Here is a 22,105-nt window from a genome sequence, read left to right as displayed (position 1 = left end):
CAGGTAACCTTTGTCACATAGGTGAAAACAAAGAAGGTATTTCAGCAATACATTATGGGTTGGTGGTTAGGGAAAAGTTGTCTTTGCTGAATTTGATGGAATGTGCCTGAACAAAGTGCTCATGAAATTTCCCTAAAAGGTGGAATACTGTAATGCAAAAGGCTATTGGTGACAAAGCCTTCCAGTTGTGATACAAGGGACCTCCTATTAGGGTGCCCACAACAGTGTTCAGTTTCTATGAAACAAATGTTTGGACAGAGTAGTAAAGGCCCAGAGAAATCCCTTCAAAAATTATTTAACAATCCAGGAAGAGAACAATAACAGATTACCAGGACTCCAAAGGGATCCAAACAGAGATGCTATGCGATTTCATGCATAAAACGTTTTATGCTTAGGTTTGCCAAATGTAGGCAGTTAAGGACAACTTCTGCAGACAAATATGTAGCACATCAATGCAATAATTCATAGCTCAAATACAACACCTTTTCCATATTAAGGCATACATCTCAATGGTAGAAAAACTGGAGAGATGCTAAAGTGGGATAAAGCACTTCGTTTTGACTCTTCACAAAGAGATTTCTGTCTGCTTTGAAGTAGATTGATGCCAGAGGTCTCCGAACTAGTACTGTCTCCCTATCCCAAGTCTATCAGAATGCATCTACACAACTCCCAGTTTTACATTTTGAACTGTCCGGAATGACAAAGAGGTTCAAGGAAGGTAAGCCCGAACACTAGTTGACGGTGCCTTGTGTTGAACTTCTACTCATAGTTGTCAACATCCTGGATGTTTACAAAGTCCACCTAGTCAGGGTGATGTCATGTTATAGAATTTGAGACCACTTTTGCTGTACCTACTTGGATAGTATTGGAGATATTGTGCCATCTTGCTTTGACACATTTGATGAGCAGTGCTTGGTGATACTTGGCAAGAAAATGTCCAGAGCTAGCCTGAGCTCTAACACATTGATGTGTAATGCCTCTTCCTTTTCTGTCTGGAGTCTACCTCCTAGGAGGCATCTCTAGTAAGGTGTGACTAAGGCTCTTGAGTGCACTGGTCCTATCCTGCAAAGATGTCACTTTTGTCCATCTTCCAAGCCATGGCATTTTTGGCTTCCTGCATAATGCTGTCATGACTTTCTCACTGGCCTGCTATTTGACGGCACAATAGAATACAGGGAACAAAAATATGAAGGACACAAATAGTGACTTTCCATAGAAGTAGAGAAGATCACAATATAGTCATAAAATGGATTCCTCTGATATTTATATAAACTTTCAAATGCATAGTTTTGTTAAAAATACTACATTTAAAAATGTCGTTATATTATCAAAAATACATTTTAAAAAGCTTATCACTTACAAAAATGTAATAAAAAGTATGCATATTAAAAAAATATTTAAATGAATACAATTAATAATTAAACAAATAATAAAATAAACATAGTAATAATAATTCTAATAATACTTAGCATAATTGTCATTTCTAGAGGTGAAATACTGTAAATCATATACAATAACCACATTATTATAGAAATAATAATAAAAGATTACTCGAAAACATATTTAATAAACATTTTCCAATATATATATATATATATTCACTGAAAAAACCATAGGTTATAAACCATATATAGTTAGGAATTAGCATTTACAAAGCCTTGAAAATTCACAGAAAAAACCATAGGTTATACACCATATATAGTTAGGAATTAGCATTTTTAAAACCTTATTTTACTCACACAAAACCATTGAAATTCCATATATAGTTAGTTGCACTAACTATATATCGCGCACCCGCAATCCACTGCTGATGATGTCACATATTACATCATTCATGACATGGTCAGTGACATCACTGATGACATCACTGATGACATCTCAAATGACATCACTGATGACTCCACTGATGACATCTCATTTGACATCAATGACCACATCACTGATGATATCATTCATGTGACAATACAATGCATCTCCTCACATTTTAATATAACCTCTGTTTCACCCAGTGTTAAATACAGAGTATAATTTTTGAAACCATTGACACACCAATACTAGTTACTACATATGTACTCACTGATTCCTACGTCTACACACACATTCACTCATTCACCCATACAATCATTCATACATACAATCACTCATCTTTACAACACTATCATATGCACTCATACACCTATACAGACACTCACACTCTGCCACTCATCCATGGAGTTACTCACACACCTAGTCAGTCCTGTAAAGAATCAATCACACTTCCATTTTCTTGTCTATACAGTTAAACATAGAGCACCTTACATTTTCAAACATATACTAACACATACTTACCTTGTTATACAATCATTGATATAAGTACACATTGATCTGCACAGAGTCACACACCTCCCAGCCAGCCACACACACACTCAGTCTCCCATACAAATACTTGGACAATCAATCAATAACCCATATAGTTACTCATATAGCTACTGATCAACACATGCAGCAGTTTACAGAACAACAGACATAATGATGCACAAATTAAGACAGTTTAGTCACTAACCCATGCACTCAGTGAGATACATTTAATCACTCACTCATACAGTCAGTCATGCACCTACTAAATCCTTCGTCCAGACACTTATACATCCACTCATTCTTCAATATGTAAGACATATTTAAACTTTACAGAAACATAAAATCACTGGATGTTGTTATTAGTGATGTCATCAGTGATGTCATTTGAGATGTCATCAGTGATGTCATCAGTGATGTCACTGACCATGTCATGAATGATGTAATATGTGACATCATCAGCAGTGGATTGCGGGTGCGCGATATATAGTTAGTGCAACTAACTATATATGGAATTTCAATGGTTTTGTGTGAGTAAAATAAGGTTTTAAAAATGCTAATTCCTAACTATATATGGTGTATAACCTATGGTTTTTTCAGTGAATTTTCAAGGCTTTGTAAATGCTAATTCCTAACTATATATGGTTTATAACCTATGGTTTTTTCAGTGAATTTCAATGGTTTTTTAATAGCAAATATCTATAGCTGTAAAATGTATTCTTATTTAAATCCAAAAATATATTTTATATGTTTATTAATAATTTTTTTAAAATATTTTTTTTGTTTGGCTCCCGGTCCGCGGACCGGGAAGCTTCCCGTTAGCTCAATTTGATGCCGCGACCCGGTCCGCGAACCGGTAAAAAATCAACATAGTGACGGTATCGCGTTGCCGCGTAATGCGTCTTATGACGTACTGCGTTAGCGCACCCGGAAGTGCCCCGGGGCGCGGACCGAGGCGCGAAACGCAGCTCCCCGGAAGCGATCCGCGTCGCGTCGCGAAAACGCGACGTATCGCGTTGCCGCGTAATGCGTCTTGTGACGTACCGCGTTAGCGCACCCGGAAGTGTCCCGGGGCGCGGACCGGGGCGCGAAGCTTAGCGACCCGGAAGCTAACCGGGGCGCGTTCTGCAGCACGTAACATGAGCGTGAGAGGTCATGTGACTTGTTAATAAAACTTTTCATTGGTTCATTTCACTTTTGGTTTCATAATGATGTAAGGCTAGGTCAGGTGACCTAAAAATAACACTTTTCATTGGTTGAGAAGTATTGTTTTTCCCAAATGATGAAAACCCCTCCTTCTTTCCTCACTCTGACTTTCATCATTGTGAGAGGAAGACCTATTTTGCTTGTTGGAAAATGGCTTCATTGGTAGCTTCAGCTGGTGGACCCCCACCACCACCTCCACCTCCTCATGGGAAGAGAGGACCACCTCCCCAGGTCATTACCAACACTGAGGAGGAAGATGAAGAAATGGATGAGGAGGGAGAAGAACCACAGTTCTTAGAAGAGGTGCCCCGGGTTTCCAGAAAGAAAGCCAGTTTCATCTGGCAGTTTTATTCGATCCCTCGTGGCCAAAAAAAAGTCAATGCGAGGTATGTCACCTGCCGCATATGCAAAGAACAATTGTCCAGAGGGACGTACAAAAAATATAGCTATGGAAATCACACAATGCACAGGCACATGACAAGGAAGCATCCACTAAATTACAGCCGGGCGGAAATAAGGGATATGCAGGACAATCCAAGACCAACTCCTGTGGCCAGACCAACAATACCGATTTCTCTAACACCAGAAGAGGCACGGGAAACTGTGCCAAATATTCAAGAAAATTTTGGGCACATGATTCACTTATGTATGCACTGTCGTGCATTATTAGTTTGTGGCAACATGAGCATCAATGCACTCAACCTGGCGTATGAACACCATGATTGCCCTAACCGCCCCCAGTAATTTTTTTTTGCTCCTGTTGAGCCCTTTTCAACGCCTGTTTTTTGTTGTTTCCCCCCCCCCAAAAAAAACCAAAAAAATATAAAATCGTTCAAAAAATACAAAAAAAACAAAAAATGTTCAAAAAATAAAAAAAATATATAAAACAACAAAAATATTTAAAAAAAAGTTCTTTTCAGAACTACCTTCCCTTTCAAAAAAAATTGCTAGAATGTTTAGCACTCTGGCAAGCTCTATTTCTTTTGGTTCGCTCCCGGGTTAGCTTCCCGGTACGCGGACCGGGAGCTAACCAAAAAAAAAAAAAAAAAAAAAAAAGTGTAAGTACAAGCAGTAGATAACCTCCTTGAAAATGAGGACATTTTACACCCTCAGAGACTACAATGTATATTCAATGATAATTATGACATTTCTGACAATGAAATGTTAGAAAGTTTAATAAATTATGAAACACAATCACAATAAAAAAAATGCTTAAAAAATAAAGAAAATAAAAAATAATCAACAAAAACAACAATCAATTAACATACAGCATTTGAAAAGTCTATAATTCATTTTTCATTGCAGTACGCTGCCCAGAACGCTTCCCGGTTCGCGGACCGGGCGCTCCCCACGCAAAAAAAACAAAAATTTTTTTTTGTTTTTTTTGCCCCGCGGGGCCCTTTTAAAACCTCCACATTAAACCTAGGGGGTCAGGGAGGATCTAGTATGCCCCCTTATGGTCATTTTCGCCTTTGTTTTGGCCTCCTCTTGTCTCTCAATCCTACCGAGAGACAAGATGGCGGCACCTCCGGACTGTTTAGAATGTTGACAGACACCGGAGAGCCAATCAGCTTAGCTACGCGAAGTTCCGGTACGCTTAAGGTCCGCGGACCGGTGCGCTGCCCAGAGCGTGCTTACAGATATATATCTTTTTTTAAACGTTAATTTCTCAAAATCCACTGGAGCACATATATTGAGACCTAGAAAAGGCACATCGGGCTACCAGTCCCTACAATTTTGCCAAGTTTCATGCAAATCCATTCAGCCGTTCGGGCTAAAAGTGAGGCCAACCGCCCTATGGAAAACTCAATGTTAAAAACGCGTTTTGGGACCCCCCTTTTTTCTCGGCCCCCCTTTGACGAAACCCCCCCAAATTTCCAAGGGCTGCTCAGAAACAAAATGTTCCATTTTCCAGAAAATTTCAGCCAATTCCGTCCACAAACGCCAAAGTTATTAGACATAGAATTTTCAAAAAACCCATAGAGAAAAAATCTTAACTATATATACCTACTGGCGACCGCCAGTAGGTAATATATATATATATATATATTGAGGCTCCAAGTTGTACCGGTAATCCCAGGGCACTCTTATCAGCGGGTGCAGGCTCCGCGCCGATACTCGCGGAAAATATTCCAGCTCACAAACCGTTTCCTTCAAGAAACGAAAAAGCGCACTCCAGGGGTAAAGCAGCAAAGTTTATTCAGCCCACAAACACTCGTGCAACAGACGCGTTTCGGACGCCAAGTCCTTCGTCAGTGTTTACACAGTTAACAATCTTGCGGCAACATATAACAATTACCAACAAGCTAGAAAACGGACATCACCCATATAGTGCTAGCGCGGTGGCCATTTTAAAGTGGTTAAATACCCAATTTTTATAAACAGCAAACCAGTATTGCTCAACAGGGGAACTTCAATTCTCCCTATTCTTCTAATATTGCCGTGTATCGGCAATTCACCGCATTACTAACCTTTTTACTCAAGGGTTCCGTTTACAATAAAACAAGAGCAAGGCCTAATATTTTTTTCTCATGCATCAGATAAAATCTAGAAACAATCACATCCGTGATTTCAATTATTGTTCTTGATCATGCATGCTTGTGTCTTTCGCTTGCCTCCAATAAGGACTGTTATTAAACAACCCTATACAGGAAACCGACGGCGGGGAACAGCATCTTGCACGCCTCAAGCAGCCATCCCCCTAGTCTCATTCGAAGTATCCCCTATGGGGAGTTACTAAGGTTGAGGCGAAATTGTACACAGGACAGTGATTTCAGAAAAGAAGCCCAGGAATGTGTTGCAAGGTTTGCCGTAAGGGGCTACGACCACACAGACCTAGATAAGATCTATAAAAAGGTAGCCAAGATTCCAAGAAAACATCTTTTTGAGAATAAGAAAGAGCAAGACTCCCTGTCAAACATGAAAAATACGTTTCGTATGATCACCACCTTTTCTGATCAGGCTAATGTCCTTAGGAGGATAATGACAAAAAATTGGCACATTCTGCATACGGACCCAGTAATAGGAAAGGATGTCCCTATGAAACCTCTTGTGACATTCAGGAAACTTAGATCTATTAAAGATACAATAGTTAACAGCCATCTCACACCTGTTAAACCAAAAGTGAGTGCAACCCTCAAAGACATGAAAGGTTTCTTCCCGTGTGGGAAGTGCCGTGCATGTGAGAATAGCAAACGAGTACTATTTTATAAAATACCAGGGGTGTCCAAAGTTAAAAACATCAGACAATTCATTACATGTACTACCCCCTATGTTGTTTATTGTCTTACCTGTCCCTGTGGACTCCAATACATTGGGAGTACTATAAAAAATGTCAAAATGCGGATCCTTGAACACCAACGAGCTATAGTGAACAAAGATATGGCATATCCCGTGGCTCGACACTTTGCACTGGCACATCAAAGCAATAGAGAGCTATTGCAGTACTTTGGTTTGGACCACATCCCTTTGCATCCTAGAGGAGGGGACAGATTACTGAGTCTTAGAAGACTGGAGTCGCGATACATTGTTGACATGCAGACCAAACAACCGATGGGTCTCAACAGCGGGGAGGAACTTATGGTTCATTTGGGAAAATGAGACACCTAGCATGGAAAATGAAATATTTTGCACAAACTGATAAATGTGAAGTGGTCGTTGTAAATAATGTGTACAGAATTTTTGTGATGCTGATGCGGTTTCTGCTCTGAAACAGCTTACTATGTGATATATCTGTATTTAATTCGTAATCCCTGAGCTTCTCTGATCATGATTCTGAGATGATGATTATAACTTTGCAAGAAATGATAGCAAAAAATGACGTTAGAAATCCTACACTGGCAAGATGTGGTGATATGCCGATACACGGCTCAATTTTGTATATGTATTTAATAACAGTCCTTATTGGAGGCAAGCGAAAGACACAAGCATGCATGATCAAGAACAATAATTGAAATCACGGATGTGATTGTTTCTAGATTTTATCTGATGCATGAGAAAAAAATATTAGGCCTTGCTCTTGTTTTATTGTAAACGGAACCCTTGAGTAAAAAGGTTAGTAATGCGGTGAATTGCCGATACACGGCAATATTAGAAGAATAGGGAGAATTGAAGTTCCCCTGTTGAGCAATACTGGTTTGCTGTTTATAAAAATTGGGTATTTAACCACTTTAAAATGGCCACCGCGCTAGCACTATATGGGTGATGTCCGTTTTCTAGCTTGTTGGTAATTGTTATATGTTGCCGCAAGATTGTTAACTGTGTAAACACTGACGAAGGACTTGGCGTCCGAAACGCGTCTGTTGCACGAGTGTTTGTGGGCTGAATAAACTTTGCTGCTTTACCCCTGGAGTGCGCTTTTTCGTTTCTTGAAGGAAACGGTTTGTGAGCTGGAATATATATATATATATATATATTTTTGAAAATTCTATGTCTAATAACTTTGGCGTTTGTGGACAGAATTGGCTGAAATTTTCAGGAAAATGGCACATTTTGTTTCTGAGCAGCCCTTGAAAATTTGGGGGGTTCGTCAAGGGGGGGCCGAGAAAAAAGGGGGGTCCCAAAACGTGTTTTTAACATTGAGTTTTCCATAGGGCGGTTGGCCTCACTTTTAGCCCGAACGGCTGAATGGATTTGCACGAAACTTGGCAAAATTGTAGGGACTGGTAGCCCGATGTGCCTTTTGTAGGTCTCAATATATGTGCTACAGTGGATTTTGAGAAATTAACGTTTAAAAAAAGATATATATCTGTAACAGCGGACCGGGCAGCGCTCCAGGACGCGTACTTTTCGCGCAACGGAGCTTTGTGAAGCGAAGATGATTGGTTCTCCGGCGTCTGTCAACATTCCAAACAGTCCGTAGCGGCCGCCATCTTGTCTCTCGGTAGGATCGAGAGACAAGAGGAGGCCAAAGCGAAGGGACAAATGACCATAAGGGGGAATAGTAGATCCTCGCTGACCCCCTAGGTTTGATGTGGAGGTTTTAAAAGGGCCCCGCGGGGCAAAAAAAATAATAATAATAATAATCGAACGGCTGAATGGATTTGCACGAAACTTGGTAAAATATTAGGGACTGGTAGCCCGATGTGCCTTTGCTAGGTCTCAATATATGTGCTCCAGTGGATTTTGAGAAATTAACGTTCAAAAAAAGATATATATCTGTAACAGCGCTCCGCTTCGCGTAACGGAGGTTTGCGAAGCTGATTGGTCATTCTGTCACTGGGCTATAGTTGGGCTACATCTGCCTGATATTTGGGCTACATTTGTTTTTTTTGTCTCTGGCGGCCATCTTTGGGCTACATTGGGCTACATTGGGCTTCATTGGGCTTCATTGGGCTACATTGGGCTACATTTGGGCTCCAACATATATATAGGCCAATGTAGCCCAATATATATTTTTCAAAGTTCATTTTCGTAAAAACCACTGGAGCATATATCTTGAGACATAGCAAAGGCACATCGGGCTACCAGTCCCTACAATTTTGCCAAGTTTCGTGCAAATCCATTCAGCCGTTCGAGCTAAAAGTGAGTCCAACCGCCCTATGGAAATGAAGGAAATGAATGGGTAATTTGTAATTAGCAAATAGCTAATCGCAAACTAGGAATGGTAAAGAATCGCTATTTATTCCTTAAAGTTCGCTATTTAGGAAATGCAAAAAACTTTGATGATACATATGGCGGTTCATCTCTAACAAGATAAGAAGCATAGGGATAGATTTATGATGACTGGCGCATCACCAGGGATGTGTTAGTCATTCTGTGCCGCTGTTCCGTCACCTATGGTGTGCTGCATTTACAATGCGGCGCATCATGGGGCAAAAACAGCACAGATGCGTGATGTATCTGTGCCGTAAAGGTGGCGCATTGCTGGAGTTGTATCGCAAGTGTGATGAAGCTCCAGCAAGGGTCGGGGGTGCCCCTGTCGCAGGGTTTCTGTTCTCACACAGAACTGTGGACAGAGGATTGGAACCTCGGCGAATTAGGGTGTCCAAAAACTCACCTTAGTAATCAAAAACCCCTTAGCAAGCTAGGTACAGTGTCACATTGGATATAACAAACTCTCAATGTTTAGACAATCCAGAATATGAACTTATAGTACCTCAGGATACGTGGAACTCATGAACAGTCGGTCGTTATATATTTCTTAGAAACCAGAACATGGAGTTAAGAAGAACACATGTGTATTTGAAATGTTTATTTACTAATGCCGTCTTCTCAGGCGTAGTATCTTAGATAATACAAGTACACATATTATCAGTAGCAAAATTACCAGCATAGTTACTAGTACATAAAAAGCGAATGGTGACAGTATGTTAACATGCTGTAAATGAATAAGAGTTAGCAACACTTATAAGCAGCCGCGGGCCGTGGAGGGAGTTACGGTGGGGCAGGGAGGCGGGGAGGGGGAGGGGCAGGGTGGAGAGGGCTCCACCCTGCTCCTCCCCCTCCTCGCCTCCCTGCCCCACCGTAACTCCCTCCACGGCCCGCGGCTGCTTATATCTCACCCTCCCTAATACACATATTATATTATTTGCTAAGAAGGTCTCTTTGTGTTGGTTTAGGGCGTGCCCATACTTTAGTGTCTTAGATTTGAAGGAATCACATCAGCATACACCAGCTCTCTCTTCATGTGAACCGCATCAACTGTTGTGTATGTGTGTTCGGCAAAGCAATATAAAACCCGCCTCATGCCCAGAATTGGCAGAAGTTGCACTTATGTTATGAGTATGAAGTCGTGGAGATCAGACCTCATAACAATTCTGTATCGTGTTGTTCTTGAAACTTCAGCACTCGCTGTACAGATATAGTTTAATAAGCAAAGCAGATAGTAGAGCAATAACATATTATTCTCATGTAAACCACGATGAACTACTAGGTTGAAAGCTAAAGCAACAACTAAGTGTCGTGTGCAGAAGTTGCAAAAAAGGAAAAATGGCGTTTAAACCGGTAATGAGCCCATGCTAACTTAACACGGTGTAAAGATATCCAGGACCTAGATGACACCTCCCCATGATCCGGAAACGAACTGAATAAGATAATAGAAGTGCCATCTCATGAGAGCAGATTGCAAGTTTATATGTGGACGGTCCGCAAGGTAAAGCATTAAAAACTAGGAAAATTTCATGCTAAAGAAAAATAAAACAGCCAAGTACTTTATCGAGTCTTAAGCCAATAGGCTAGGTAAATAATAAAAACTTGACAAATAAGTCAATGAATTGTCAATGAAATGCTAGTACTCAGCATATCAAACATGAAAAAGGTCTATGACATAACTGTGTATGCAAAATAAGCTGCAACAGCCTCCAATAGGAAGTCACCGTCTTCATCCGAAAAGAGTTCAGCCATCCAATTTAAAAGCGGAAAGGAACATACGTGCTCTCCCAGCACCGGATCCTCTATCACCATCAGAGGACAGCTCGGTGGGTTTTCAAGAAAGCTCTGTTCCAAGAAAGACTGTGTTGCCGCCAGTAAATTCCAGGGACCAATTAGTCCATGCATCAATGCCACAGCCATAATCCTTTCGCCAGGACAAACCAACTCGTGAGTAATGATAGGAGTCATCAGCTGATTAAAGTCGACGTCAGGAGAAACCGGTCCGCAGAGACACAAATCAATGGCCCAATCGAAATCACAGGTCAGGCAGTGAAATACAGGCTGGACACAGGTGAAGTAGGAGAATCGAAAAGATAATCCATATGCCGTGCTTAATATCGCCAACGGCATTGTGCCATAATATTCTAGCATGCGATTGCGGAACAGTGTCAGCAGCTGCAGGGCGGGAGCTTGCACAGGAGGGACATCCATATTTAAAAATGTAAAAAAGCACAAGAGCGTCCGCTGGTAATGCAAGTAAAAATGGCAATCCACGAAGCACAGTGGAGAAAATAGAATGAAAGAAAGCAGGGATGACTCCAAAGATTTTCTCAAATGAAGTCACGAGACCACTGGTAACAACTTTAAAAAAGTGCGCCAGGGCCTTTGTGGAGGACGCGTTAAAGATAGTCCGAACCATCTTGCTGAAATGGAAAGGCAAATCTGTATTGAAAAGGGTCTGCACCTCTGTACGGGTGTTCGCTATGTGAAGCACGAAAGTTTCACGGGCCGAACTCAAGGCCACCTCTCTCTGAGACAAAAGAGCTCTTATTCTTGCTATGCCGTTGAAATCTGCTCCCAAGGTTGGTATTTGTGGCGAGATTGAAAACTCCCTATGTTCATGTGTGGGAGGAAATAGAAAATTTCTGCAGCAAATAACCCGTTCACTTACTGTTACGATAAAAGGAATACTTTTAATTAACCCAGAACAATCTTCATTATTGAGCATCAAATAACTACCATTTTCCAACAACTTGAACGTGGGGATGATAGCAGGAACTGGCGTGCCTTGCAACACGCAAGCCATATTTGGTCGGTGTTTGTTGCATGAACCGTGTAACTGTATGTGCCTACACATTAGTGAATGATGTGGCGTCTCAGTGCATTCCTCTCCATTCAGATAAACTTCTTGATCATCTTTGAAACATCTGTATGTGTATGGAAGCGACCAGACCTCATGAAGAAAAGCACTACCTAAAGGTGCATAACGACCTATTGGTATATATTTCATACAATTTGAAAACTTATATAAAGCAAAAGGCAGCGTTATTAAACCGTGGATAAGGCACGTTGCCAAAAAACCCGCAATCCTCTGCTGATGATGTCACTGAGCATGTCATGAATGATGTAATATGTGACATCATCAGCAGTGGATTACGGGTAATAGTATCTCTAGTTTACTCCCTTATAGCTGTCTTTCTTTTAACATAAGTGTCTGTTTCCTTCCCTTATACTTACTGTTCTTTTTAAAAAAAAAAAATTTTGGTTCACTTCCGGTTCGCGTACCGGCGAGCGAACTGGGAAGCGAACTACGAGAAATAGAGGTTGGCACAGTTCCAAATATTGTACCAATTTTTTAATAACGGGGAGGTAGTTCTGAAAAGAACTTTTTTTTATTGTTCTTGTTGTTTTATATTTTTTTTATTATTTTTCTGAACATTTTTTTACTTTTTTTGAATTTTTCTGAACAGTTTAATATTTTTTGGGGTTTTTCTTGGAGGGGGCAATGAAAACGATTCATTGTAAAGGGCTCAACAGGAGCAACAAAACAAAAAAAAAGTATTTATTATTTTGGGCGTTTCGTACAAACTTGCATATGATAGTCAATAGCTCTGTTGATCAGAGTGATGCTACTTTCTCTGTAGCAAATGAATCCATTGCAATGTACGCAGACGTGTTTTACTTCACCAAATCTCATTTGTATATTTGGCACCATCTCCCTGCCCTCTGGTCCCGTTACTTCCGGTACAACAGATCTTCTGGCCATAATAGGGAGATTATCTAGGTCGTTCCGAAACTGTGCAGCACTGTAGTTGTTAGGATGCCACCTAGTCATATGGCGATGCATTGTGTAGTTTCCGAAACTGTATTTTTTCTCGGTCCCTCTGGACAGTCTATCTTGACATATAAGGCAAGTTACGTATCTTGCATTTACTTTTTTCTGACCTTTGGGAATTTTAAAAAATTGCCAAATGAAGTTTTCTTTCCGGTGAGACGTCCTGGGCTCCTCAGGCAAAAACTGCCTCTCTTCGTGCTCGTCGTCCTGTTCCTCTTCTTCCTCTTCTTGTTGAATTATAACTTGAGCAGGTGGTCCACTCTTCCTTGGATGTGGTGGAGGTGGTGGGGAAGCACCAGCTGAAGCTACTAAAGAAGCCATTGCTCACTGGTAACAAAGGGTCTTTCTCTCACAATGATGAAAGTCAGAGTGAGGAAAGAAGGAGGGATTTTCATCATTTGGGAAAAACAAGAGTTCTCAACCAATGAAAAGTGTTCATTTTAGATTATATGACCTAGTCTTACATCATTAGGAAACCAAAAGTGAAATGAACCAATGAAAAGTGTTATTACCAAGTCACATGACCTGCTGTGTTTACGTTAAGCGCTTTGCAGGGCCTCCCGGTTTGCTTCCAGAAACCTGCGCTTTGCGACTCGCTTCGCGTACCAGTTCGCTAACGTAGCACGTCATATGACGTATCACGCGACAACGTGAAACGTCATGCGGACGGGAGGCGTCACGATGTTGTTTTCTAACGCGGCAGTTGCGGTAAAGAAACGTTTACCGGCTCGCGGTCTATTTCGCGGCATCAAGGTCAGCTAACGGGAAGCTTCGATTCGCGAAGCGGGAACGAAGAAAAAAAAATATTTAAAAAAAAATTATTCATAAACATATAAAATATATTTTTGGATTTAAAGAAGAATACATTTTACAGCTACAGATATTAGCTGTTAAAAAACCAATGAAATTCACTGAAAAAACCATAGGTTATAGACCATAAATAGTTAGGAATTAGCATTTACAAAACCTTGAAAATTCACTGAAAAAACCATAGGTTATAGACCATATATAGTTAGGAATTAGCATTTACAAAACCTTATTTTACTCACACAAAACCATTGAAATTCCATATATAGTTAGTTGCACTAACTATATATCGCGCACCCGCAATCCACTGCTGATGATGTCACATATTACATCATTCATGACATGGTCAGTGACATCACTGATGACATCACTGATGACATCTCAAATGACATCACTGATGACATCACTGATGACATCATCCATTGACTGTGTGTTTCTGTAAAGTTTAAATATGTTTCACATATTGAAGAATGAGTAAATGTATAAGTGTCTGGATGAAGGATTTAGTAGGTGCGTGACTGACTGTATGAGTGAGTGATTAAATGTGTCTCACTGAGTGCATGGGTTAGTGACTAAACTGTCTTAATTTGTGCATCATTATGTCTGTTGTTCTGTAAACTGCTGCATGTGTTGATCAGTAGCTATATGAGTAACTATATGGGTTATTGATTGATTGTCCAAGTATTTGTATGGGAGACTGAGTGTGTGAGTGGCTGGCTGGGAGATATGTGACTCTGTGCAGATCAATGTGTACTTGTATCAATGATTGTATAAGAGAGTAAGTATGTGTTAGTATATGTTTGAAAATGTAAGGTACTCTATGTTTAAATGGAAAATGGAAAAAATAGAAAATGGAAGTGTGATTGATTCTTTACAGGACTGACTAGGTGTGTGAGTAACTCCATGGATGAGTGGCAGAGTGTGAGTGTATGTATAGGTGTATGAGTGCATATGATAGTGTTGTAAAGATGAGTGATTGTATGTATGAATGATTGTATGGGTGAATGAGTGAATGTGTGTGTAGACGTAGGAATCAGTGTATGTAGTAACTAGTATTGGTGTGTCAATGGTTTCAAAAATTATACTCTGTATTTAACACTGGGTGTAACAGAGGTTATATTAAAGTGTGAGGAGATACATTGTATTGTCACATGAATGATATCATCAGTGATGTGGTCATTGATGTCAAATGAGATGTCATCAGTGATGTCATCAGTGATGTCATTTGAGATGTCATCAGTGATGTCATCAGTGATGTCACTGACCATGTCATGAATGATGTAATATGTGACATCATCAGCAGTGGATTGCGGGTGCGCGATATATAGTTAGTGCAACTAACTATATATGGAATTTCAATGGTTTTGTGTGAGAAAAATAAGGTTTTGTAAATGCTAATTCCTAACTATATATGGTCTATAACCTATGGTTTTTTCAGTGAATATATATATATATATTTTTTTTTGTAAAGAATCACATTTAAAAATTACAACTGGGGGGGGGGGGGCAATGTCAGACTCCAACCTGACCAGCAGTAAAAAAGTATTAGACTTTGGAGGGGTCAGATTTACTCTTCTCAATCAAATGTAAGAAACCGTAGGACATGCATTGGACTCTGGAGGAGTCAGATTTCCAATTCCCAATCCAACCAAAGCAAAGATAGGGAAAGTATTCGACTTTGGAAGAGTCAGATTTACCATTCCCACTTTAAAGTACACTTTAAAGTGTCAGACTTTTAGGAGTCACATTTACTATCCCCTCATCAACATGAACAACTGTATGGAAAGAGTTGAAGTTTACAGATTTCAGAATTTGGATTTTGGAAAGGTCAGAATTACCCTTTCAACTCCAACCTGAGCAACAGTAGTCAAAGTGTAGGACTCTGAAGCAGTCAGATTTCCTTTCCCTTCTCCTACATTAAGCAACAAATAAATAAAATTCATGCATATGAAATAAAGAAACATAAAATATATTTTCATAATTTCATACATTATAATTTCAGCATGATATCATTCATAAAAATAACTGAAAAGTAAAAACTGAAAAATAGCAAATACAATTAAATTCAATTAAAAACCTTAAAAACAGATTAATAACACTCCCCACCCTACTAACCAGAAATTCAGACACCTACAAAAACAAATTAAAATAATACTGAGGAATTAACAATACACTGTTTTTCTTTAAACGATAACATTAATCATTAGGTAAAATACATAGACAAAATATAATTAAATATACAAGTTATTAAAAACAATTAGATAATTTACATAACAAACTAAGTAATAAACCGATCAACAATTAAAAAAAAATATTACAATCTTCTTAAACTATTACATTATTTAAACAAATATTTTATATAATCAACTAGTTAAAAACTATAAAAAAGGTTTACTGTCAATTACAAAAAAATAAGTAAAAAGCTTCCCATCTTATTCCCCTACAAACCCATATATGGAAAAAAAATTTAAAAAGCTTTAAAAGTATAACTAAATCAATAGAATACTAGAGTATAATTATTTACAAATACGTAAGATTAAAATCATAACAACCTATAATAGAAAAATAATATTAAAACTCAACAAAATTATTTAAAAATGGTTTTATGCACAAATATATTTTAAAGATACTTTAAAAACGATAATTTTACTTTCAATATTTTGTTCCATGATATTCTTGACATCACACTATTTTTGACCCATTATTTGTGTAAATCGCTATGTTTGAAACGGTATTTTGGTTCATTACTCTGCTCCCTCTTAATATTGAAGGTCTAACAGCTCTTTCAGCAGCTACATTTAGAAGGCACTGCAGGATCATTTGGACGCTCCAGAACACCATGCCTAGCAGGACATTGTGATTTTGCACAATTAACATTGATTTTTGACTGGTGCTTAAATATTCGGTTCCACGTCTCAAGAGCTGTATTCCTACGGCGTGCATGTGCACATGTTAGTGCAACATGACTAGTGCTCATAGGCTAGGACAGAGAAATGGCTTTCTTTAGTTCAGGAAAGGATAAGGAAAAATCATAATGGAGGCGCTGGAGAAGGATCAATTGAAACCCTCATATATTATTACAGCAGAATGTCTCGCTATTTGTAGTCTATTGAGGTCTAGAACTAATATGATCTATGAATAGAATACCCAATTTCCTAAACTTGCCATGCTTTATAAATCAAAGGCGATTTGTTTTTCTTAATACAGCACCATTTCTCCATTAATGTCTTGCTTTTATGGAGTTAGGCATAAAAGGAATAGCCACTAATTCATACAAATCTATGCCATCGCCTCAAGTTTAAGCAGACCAAAACCATATTAAAAATAGCTTTGAGTGTTTTGCCAATGGAAGCAAGAATTCTTGTTGTTTCACCCGCAAGTGATTTTCGGATGCTAACAACTTCCCGCAAAAGGCACAGTCTTAAAGGTACAAGGTACATCCCCAAGAGGGATATTAATTTTTTGTGCGGCCTGCATCTCACAGTATTGAAAATGAAGACTTACCTTTTCACTTTCATTGTCCAGTGCAGACGTGGCCTCATCTAAAAGCAGCAGTTTGGGTTCACGGACCAGAGCTCTTGCAATTGCTATTCTCTGTTTCTGGCCTCCAGAGAGCTGAGTTCCTCTCCCACCAACACACGTATCATATTTCTGTTGACAAGAAATACACACTATATGAGGAAATTATGTATAAAATTGATGCTTGTTATTGAAAATGAATAACATAGAAAATAAATATAACTGCAAATAAATCCTGCACTTATCTGAAGGTAAACTAGCACAAGAAGGCAGAAAACCTGCACCTGTTAGTGTAAGTGGCTAACTAATCTTGTGATGGTGCATAAGAAAACATACTACAACAAAAAGCTTCAAGAAGAAGCAGGGAGCATAGGGAAATATTTAAAGACCTACACCAGATTTAATCCCCGAATCCCACAACTAATAACAACAGTACAATCTGGTGGTCTAAGAGAGCTATAGAAAAGGAAAGAAAAAACAACTGTAATACCTTCTTAACGAGTCACAACCAATTTTGAAGAGACCAGGTGGGAACTTCATCCATCCTGTAGAGAGGTATTTCATATAGTCACAAGTGGGCTCACTGTGACTGAGGTTTAATTCACTTTTAAGTCACTTTTTTGTTTATTAACTTCACCTATTGCAGTAGCTTGTATTACATAAGGTCCTGAAGAAAGCCAGGGCAAGTGGCCGATACAGGCAGAAACTAGTCGACCTAAGATTTACGGCACATTTGTTAGGAGCCGTACCTGCATTCCTTTTAATAGGTCTGGAAGCAAACATTAATAACATTGTTTGGTTTGCTGCCATGTCCTTTTTAAATCCCTCACTAGTTTTGCACTGCATTTAATTTGTCCTGTGTTTTTTTGGACTAGATATGATTGGTCATTGAACCCTGGTCTTGATTCTGGTTATCCATCTCTTGCTCCTAGGTCACAGTGTCACCCCTCGTGTGGATGGGGTACTGTGACAGGGAAGCTGGAATTCCAACTAATGACACTGGCCACGAAGGGGAGTTGATGGAATTCCTATCTCTATCTTCCCTGCGTAGGGATAGCTCTCTTATGGTCTCTTCAAAATTGGTTGTGACCTGTTAAAAAGGTATCACAGTTGTTTTTTCTTTACTTTTCTGTAGCTCTCTTAGACCACCAGATTGTACTGTTGTTATTATGGTGCATAAGAAACCAAGGAGTACAACACGTTTTACTCCCTATTGAGCAAATGCCCAAAATACAGAAAATGTTTTTTTTCGGAATCAGCACCCATCAAAAAAATATCATATAAGTCCTTTTTTGTATAACCAGTCCAAAGAGAAGTAGTGCAATGAACAGGTCCGGACTCCACTGGTGATCGGAATGAATTCTTTATTAATTGATCCAGACAGTAAAAAATCCAAATACACATATATATTTCTTTTAGCCAACACGTTTCGTCTCGTAACCGAGACTTCTTCAGGCCAGAGACAGTTACCACCTGACCGCGGGCGCTGTTTCCTGTCTCTGACCACCATGCCATGTAACGCCTAAACAAGCTACAGTCTAAATATGACAGAATTCAAGGAATTTTAATTTGATGTTACCTAACATGAGTAACTTTTTCGTATATGAATTAACGCTGACCGCCTATTGAGCCCTGAAGAAGTCTCGGTTACGAGACGAAACACGTTGGCTAAAAGAAAATTATATGTGTATTTGGATTTTTTACTGTCTGGATCAATTAATAAAGAATTCATTCCGATCACCAGTGGAGTCCGGACCTGTTCATTACACTACTTCTCTTTGGACTGGTTCTACAAACAAGCATTTACAATGCAATGGTTTCGCCTTTGGAAAAGTTAGAGTTATTGGCATTGTAAATGACAACATTTGTATTGGTTTTGAAAACAGATAAATAAATGGCATTGTCATTTACATTGCCATTAGCTTAATCTCTGCAATCACTCTGCACTCTCTAGCACTCCCTAGAACTCCCTAATCACTCTGCACTCTCTAGCACTCCCTAGCACTCCCTACTCACTCTGCACTCTCTAGCACTCCCTAGCACTCCCTACTCACTCTGCACTCTCTAGCACTCCCTACTCACTCTGCCCTCCCTATGCCCTCCCTATGCACTCTCCACTCCCTATGCACTCTCCACTCCCTATGCACTCTCCACTCCCTATGCACTCTCCACTCCCTATGCACTCTCCACTCCCTATGCACTCTCCACTCCCTATGCACTCTCCACTCTGCACTCCCTATGCACTCTCCACTCTGCGCTCACTATGCACTCCCCACTCTGCGCTCCCTATGCACTCTCCACTCTGCACTCCCTATGCACTCTCCACTCTCCACTCCCTCTGCACTCTCCACTCTCCACTCCCTCTGCACTCTCCACTCTCCACTCCCTCTGCACTCTCCACTCTCCACTCCCTCTGCACTCTCCACTCTCCACTCCCTCTGCACTCTCCACTCTCCACTCCCTCTGCACTCCCCAAGAACTCGCGTTTCTCGCTCAGATATGGACAAAAAACAAAAGTACTCCCTTGGGCATCTCACCCACTCTGTGAGTTCACACATATCTCCTACACAGCACCAACCCCAGCAAATACAACATTTCTGCAGAACTGCAGCACAGAAGAAACCAAACTGCGATTATCCGAGGTCCTCCAGAGTATCCCCCTGTCCTTAACATCCTACCCACGCTCAGGGCAGAAACACCCCCGAGACTGTCCTCGTCCGTCTATGCCACACCCAGAGCAAACTTCACCCTGACACCAAGCGAAGAGGAGGCGCTTCTGTCATGTATTCCTATAGGTTCTGAATCGATCCCCCTATTCCTGACCCTATTCTGGTTAAACTAACTATCAAGTTAACTAACAGTCAGCCCATGAGGCAAGAACAGCCCCCATGATGCAGATACCGTTATCTGACGCAGTCACACTACGGCACAGGAACGTGTTATCTGATTAGGTCATAACGCTTGAGATCTAATTAGACAAGCGACATTCCTCCAGCCCCTGATAAGGCATACGACGTTCTCATAACAAATCAAACCTATGACAACCTGGAAAATCCGTGCGGCCATTGTTTTGATTTCACAGAGAACTTTAGTAAAGAATGTGCTAACGAGCAAGTCGTATGACATCTTTATTGACGTATCTATGTCCATCCTTACGTCAATCTCGGCACCTTTAAGGTATAAATATTGCCAATCTTGCCCTATGCAAACACACGCGTGGTGACGAGACGGAGCAGCCACACTTGCCGAAGCCGAGAGCAGGAGCAGACCCCGCTGGCAGCAGCCCCGCCTTCCTGACGCGCTGAGCGACGCGCTGCTATCTCAAGCCGAGAGACCCAGCACCGGCGCTTCTGGGCAGCCCTCGCAGGCAGCTTGGAATATCGAGAGCAGAGAAAGAGATACCATTCCTCATTCATCCTAAATTCCAGGTACAGAACTGAATAACCCCTCACAGAGAATTCTTTAGTTATTCACTTGGCAAAAATAAACTTAACTTAAACTGTAACTTTCTATTCCCGCCCACGCATTAGACTTAGGTCAGGTACACGGGGTAGGCGTATTTAGAAACACCAGTTGAGTACGTTTAGTCAAATGTATATGTGTATGTAATATATTTTAATCATTTTAAACATCATATGGCTCAGAAACCATATCAATGTTTTTACAGTATTATTTTATACTATTGCTTTTAATGTATGCACTTTACTTAACTATAAGTATTGCAATAATATCGATCCATTTCTCTTGTACGAGAAAAGAGACTGATCAATAAATAACACCTTTTTATTGAACACGCCCGTCTCTTCCTTTTCTCTACAATCTGATGAGACTAAGAATGCACGTACTGACTGAGTAAAATAATTGCCTTGTGCTCACACGACTCTCGAGATTGACTCTTGATTAGGGGAGAGCAAAGTTGTCATGTTCTATGGTTGTCAGAAACTAAATCCCTTCTTGTCTAATCAGGGAAGTTAATTCCTCCTTGAACATTCGAGAAAGTTTCGAGCGAACTCTGAGCTACGCTGGCAAACCCAAAACTTAAGTCTAGTATCGACAGTAGTAGACCTAGTTAACGTCTGGCCTAGGCCTTTACTGCTGTAGGTATTATTCCAATGCGCAGAGCCTATTGGGAAAATAGGAGCTACACTACATGGCGCCCAACGCGTTTGGAAAGGGCGATAAAACTAACGTAAGACATTTAGAGTAACTCAGTCGTGCTTTCTCACTCAGACCCCTTTTCCCAAATACTCCAAAGACGTCTGGAGTGGGTGAAAGGTAATATCCTCCAAAACCTCGCAGGAGGGAACTCCTATGTATGGTTCTTGGTATAGTCAACGTTGAAGGATACACTGTTCCAAAATATTGTGCATCTAATCTCTGTTTCCATAAGAAACCTGATCTGCAAACAAACATAATACCATCCTGTCGGTAAAATGACAGACAGTGATGAAGAAAGAGAGGCAGTTAGATTAGCAACTGAACTCGCAGCAGCTGATGCTACCATGCAGGCTGCAGACGGGGATATAATACTCATCCCGGTCATCAAAAGGAGATCTATAACTCTAAAACTTATAGAAAATGGACTGACACCTAGAGGTGGCACAGTCATATTCGTAATTGAGGCACATGAATATCGGCAGACAGAGGTATACTATTCATGGATACATTTTCCAGCAGCAAATGCTGTAACAAAGTACTTCCACTATTACAAAGTAGAGGAACCTCCTGAAACGTACACTCCTTTCGAGGAGGTGGAAGTACCACTCAAATTTCAAGAGCATTTGCTCTTATTTGATGGCGCCCTAAAACATA

General features: G+C 40.1%; 1 protein-coding gene across 6 annotated transcripts in view; it reads right to left on the bottom strand.

Moving 5' to 3' along the window:
* LOC144784606 (ATP-binding cassette sub-family B member 5-like) overlaps positions 1-22,105 on the bottom strand; it is a 1,313,284-nt gene that overhangs the window by 33,988 nt on the left and 1,257,191 nt on the right. For all 6 annotated transcript variants that reach the window (XM_078663518.1, XM_078663516.1, XM_078663520.1 and 3 more), the window contains one exon: positions 17,279-17,425. In XM_078663518.1, coding sequence (XP_078519644.1) covers positions 17,279-17,425 — 147 coding nt within the window. The remainder of the gene's footprint in view (positions 1-17,278; positions 17,426-22,105) is intronic.

The sequence above is a fragment of the Lissotriton helveticus genome, chromosome 10 (genome assembly GCF_964261635.1).
Source record: "Lissotriton helveticus chromosome 10, aLisHel1.1, whole genome shotgun sequence".
Lineage (NCBI taxonomy): Eukaryota > Metazoa > Chordata > Amphibia > Caudata > Salamandridae > Lissotriton > Lissotriton helveticus.
This window is presented reverse-complemented; position numbering and strand designations above follow the sequence as displayed.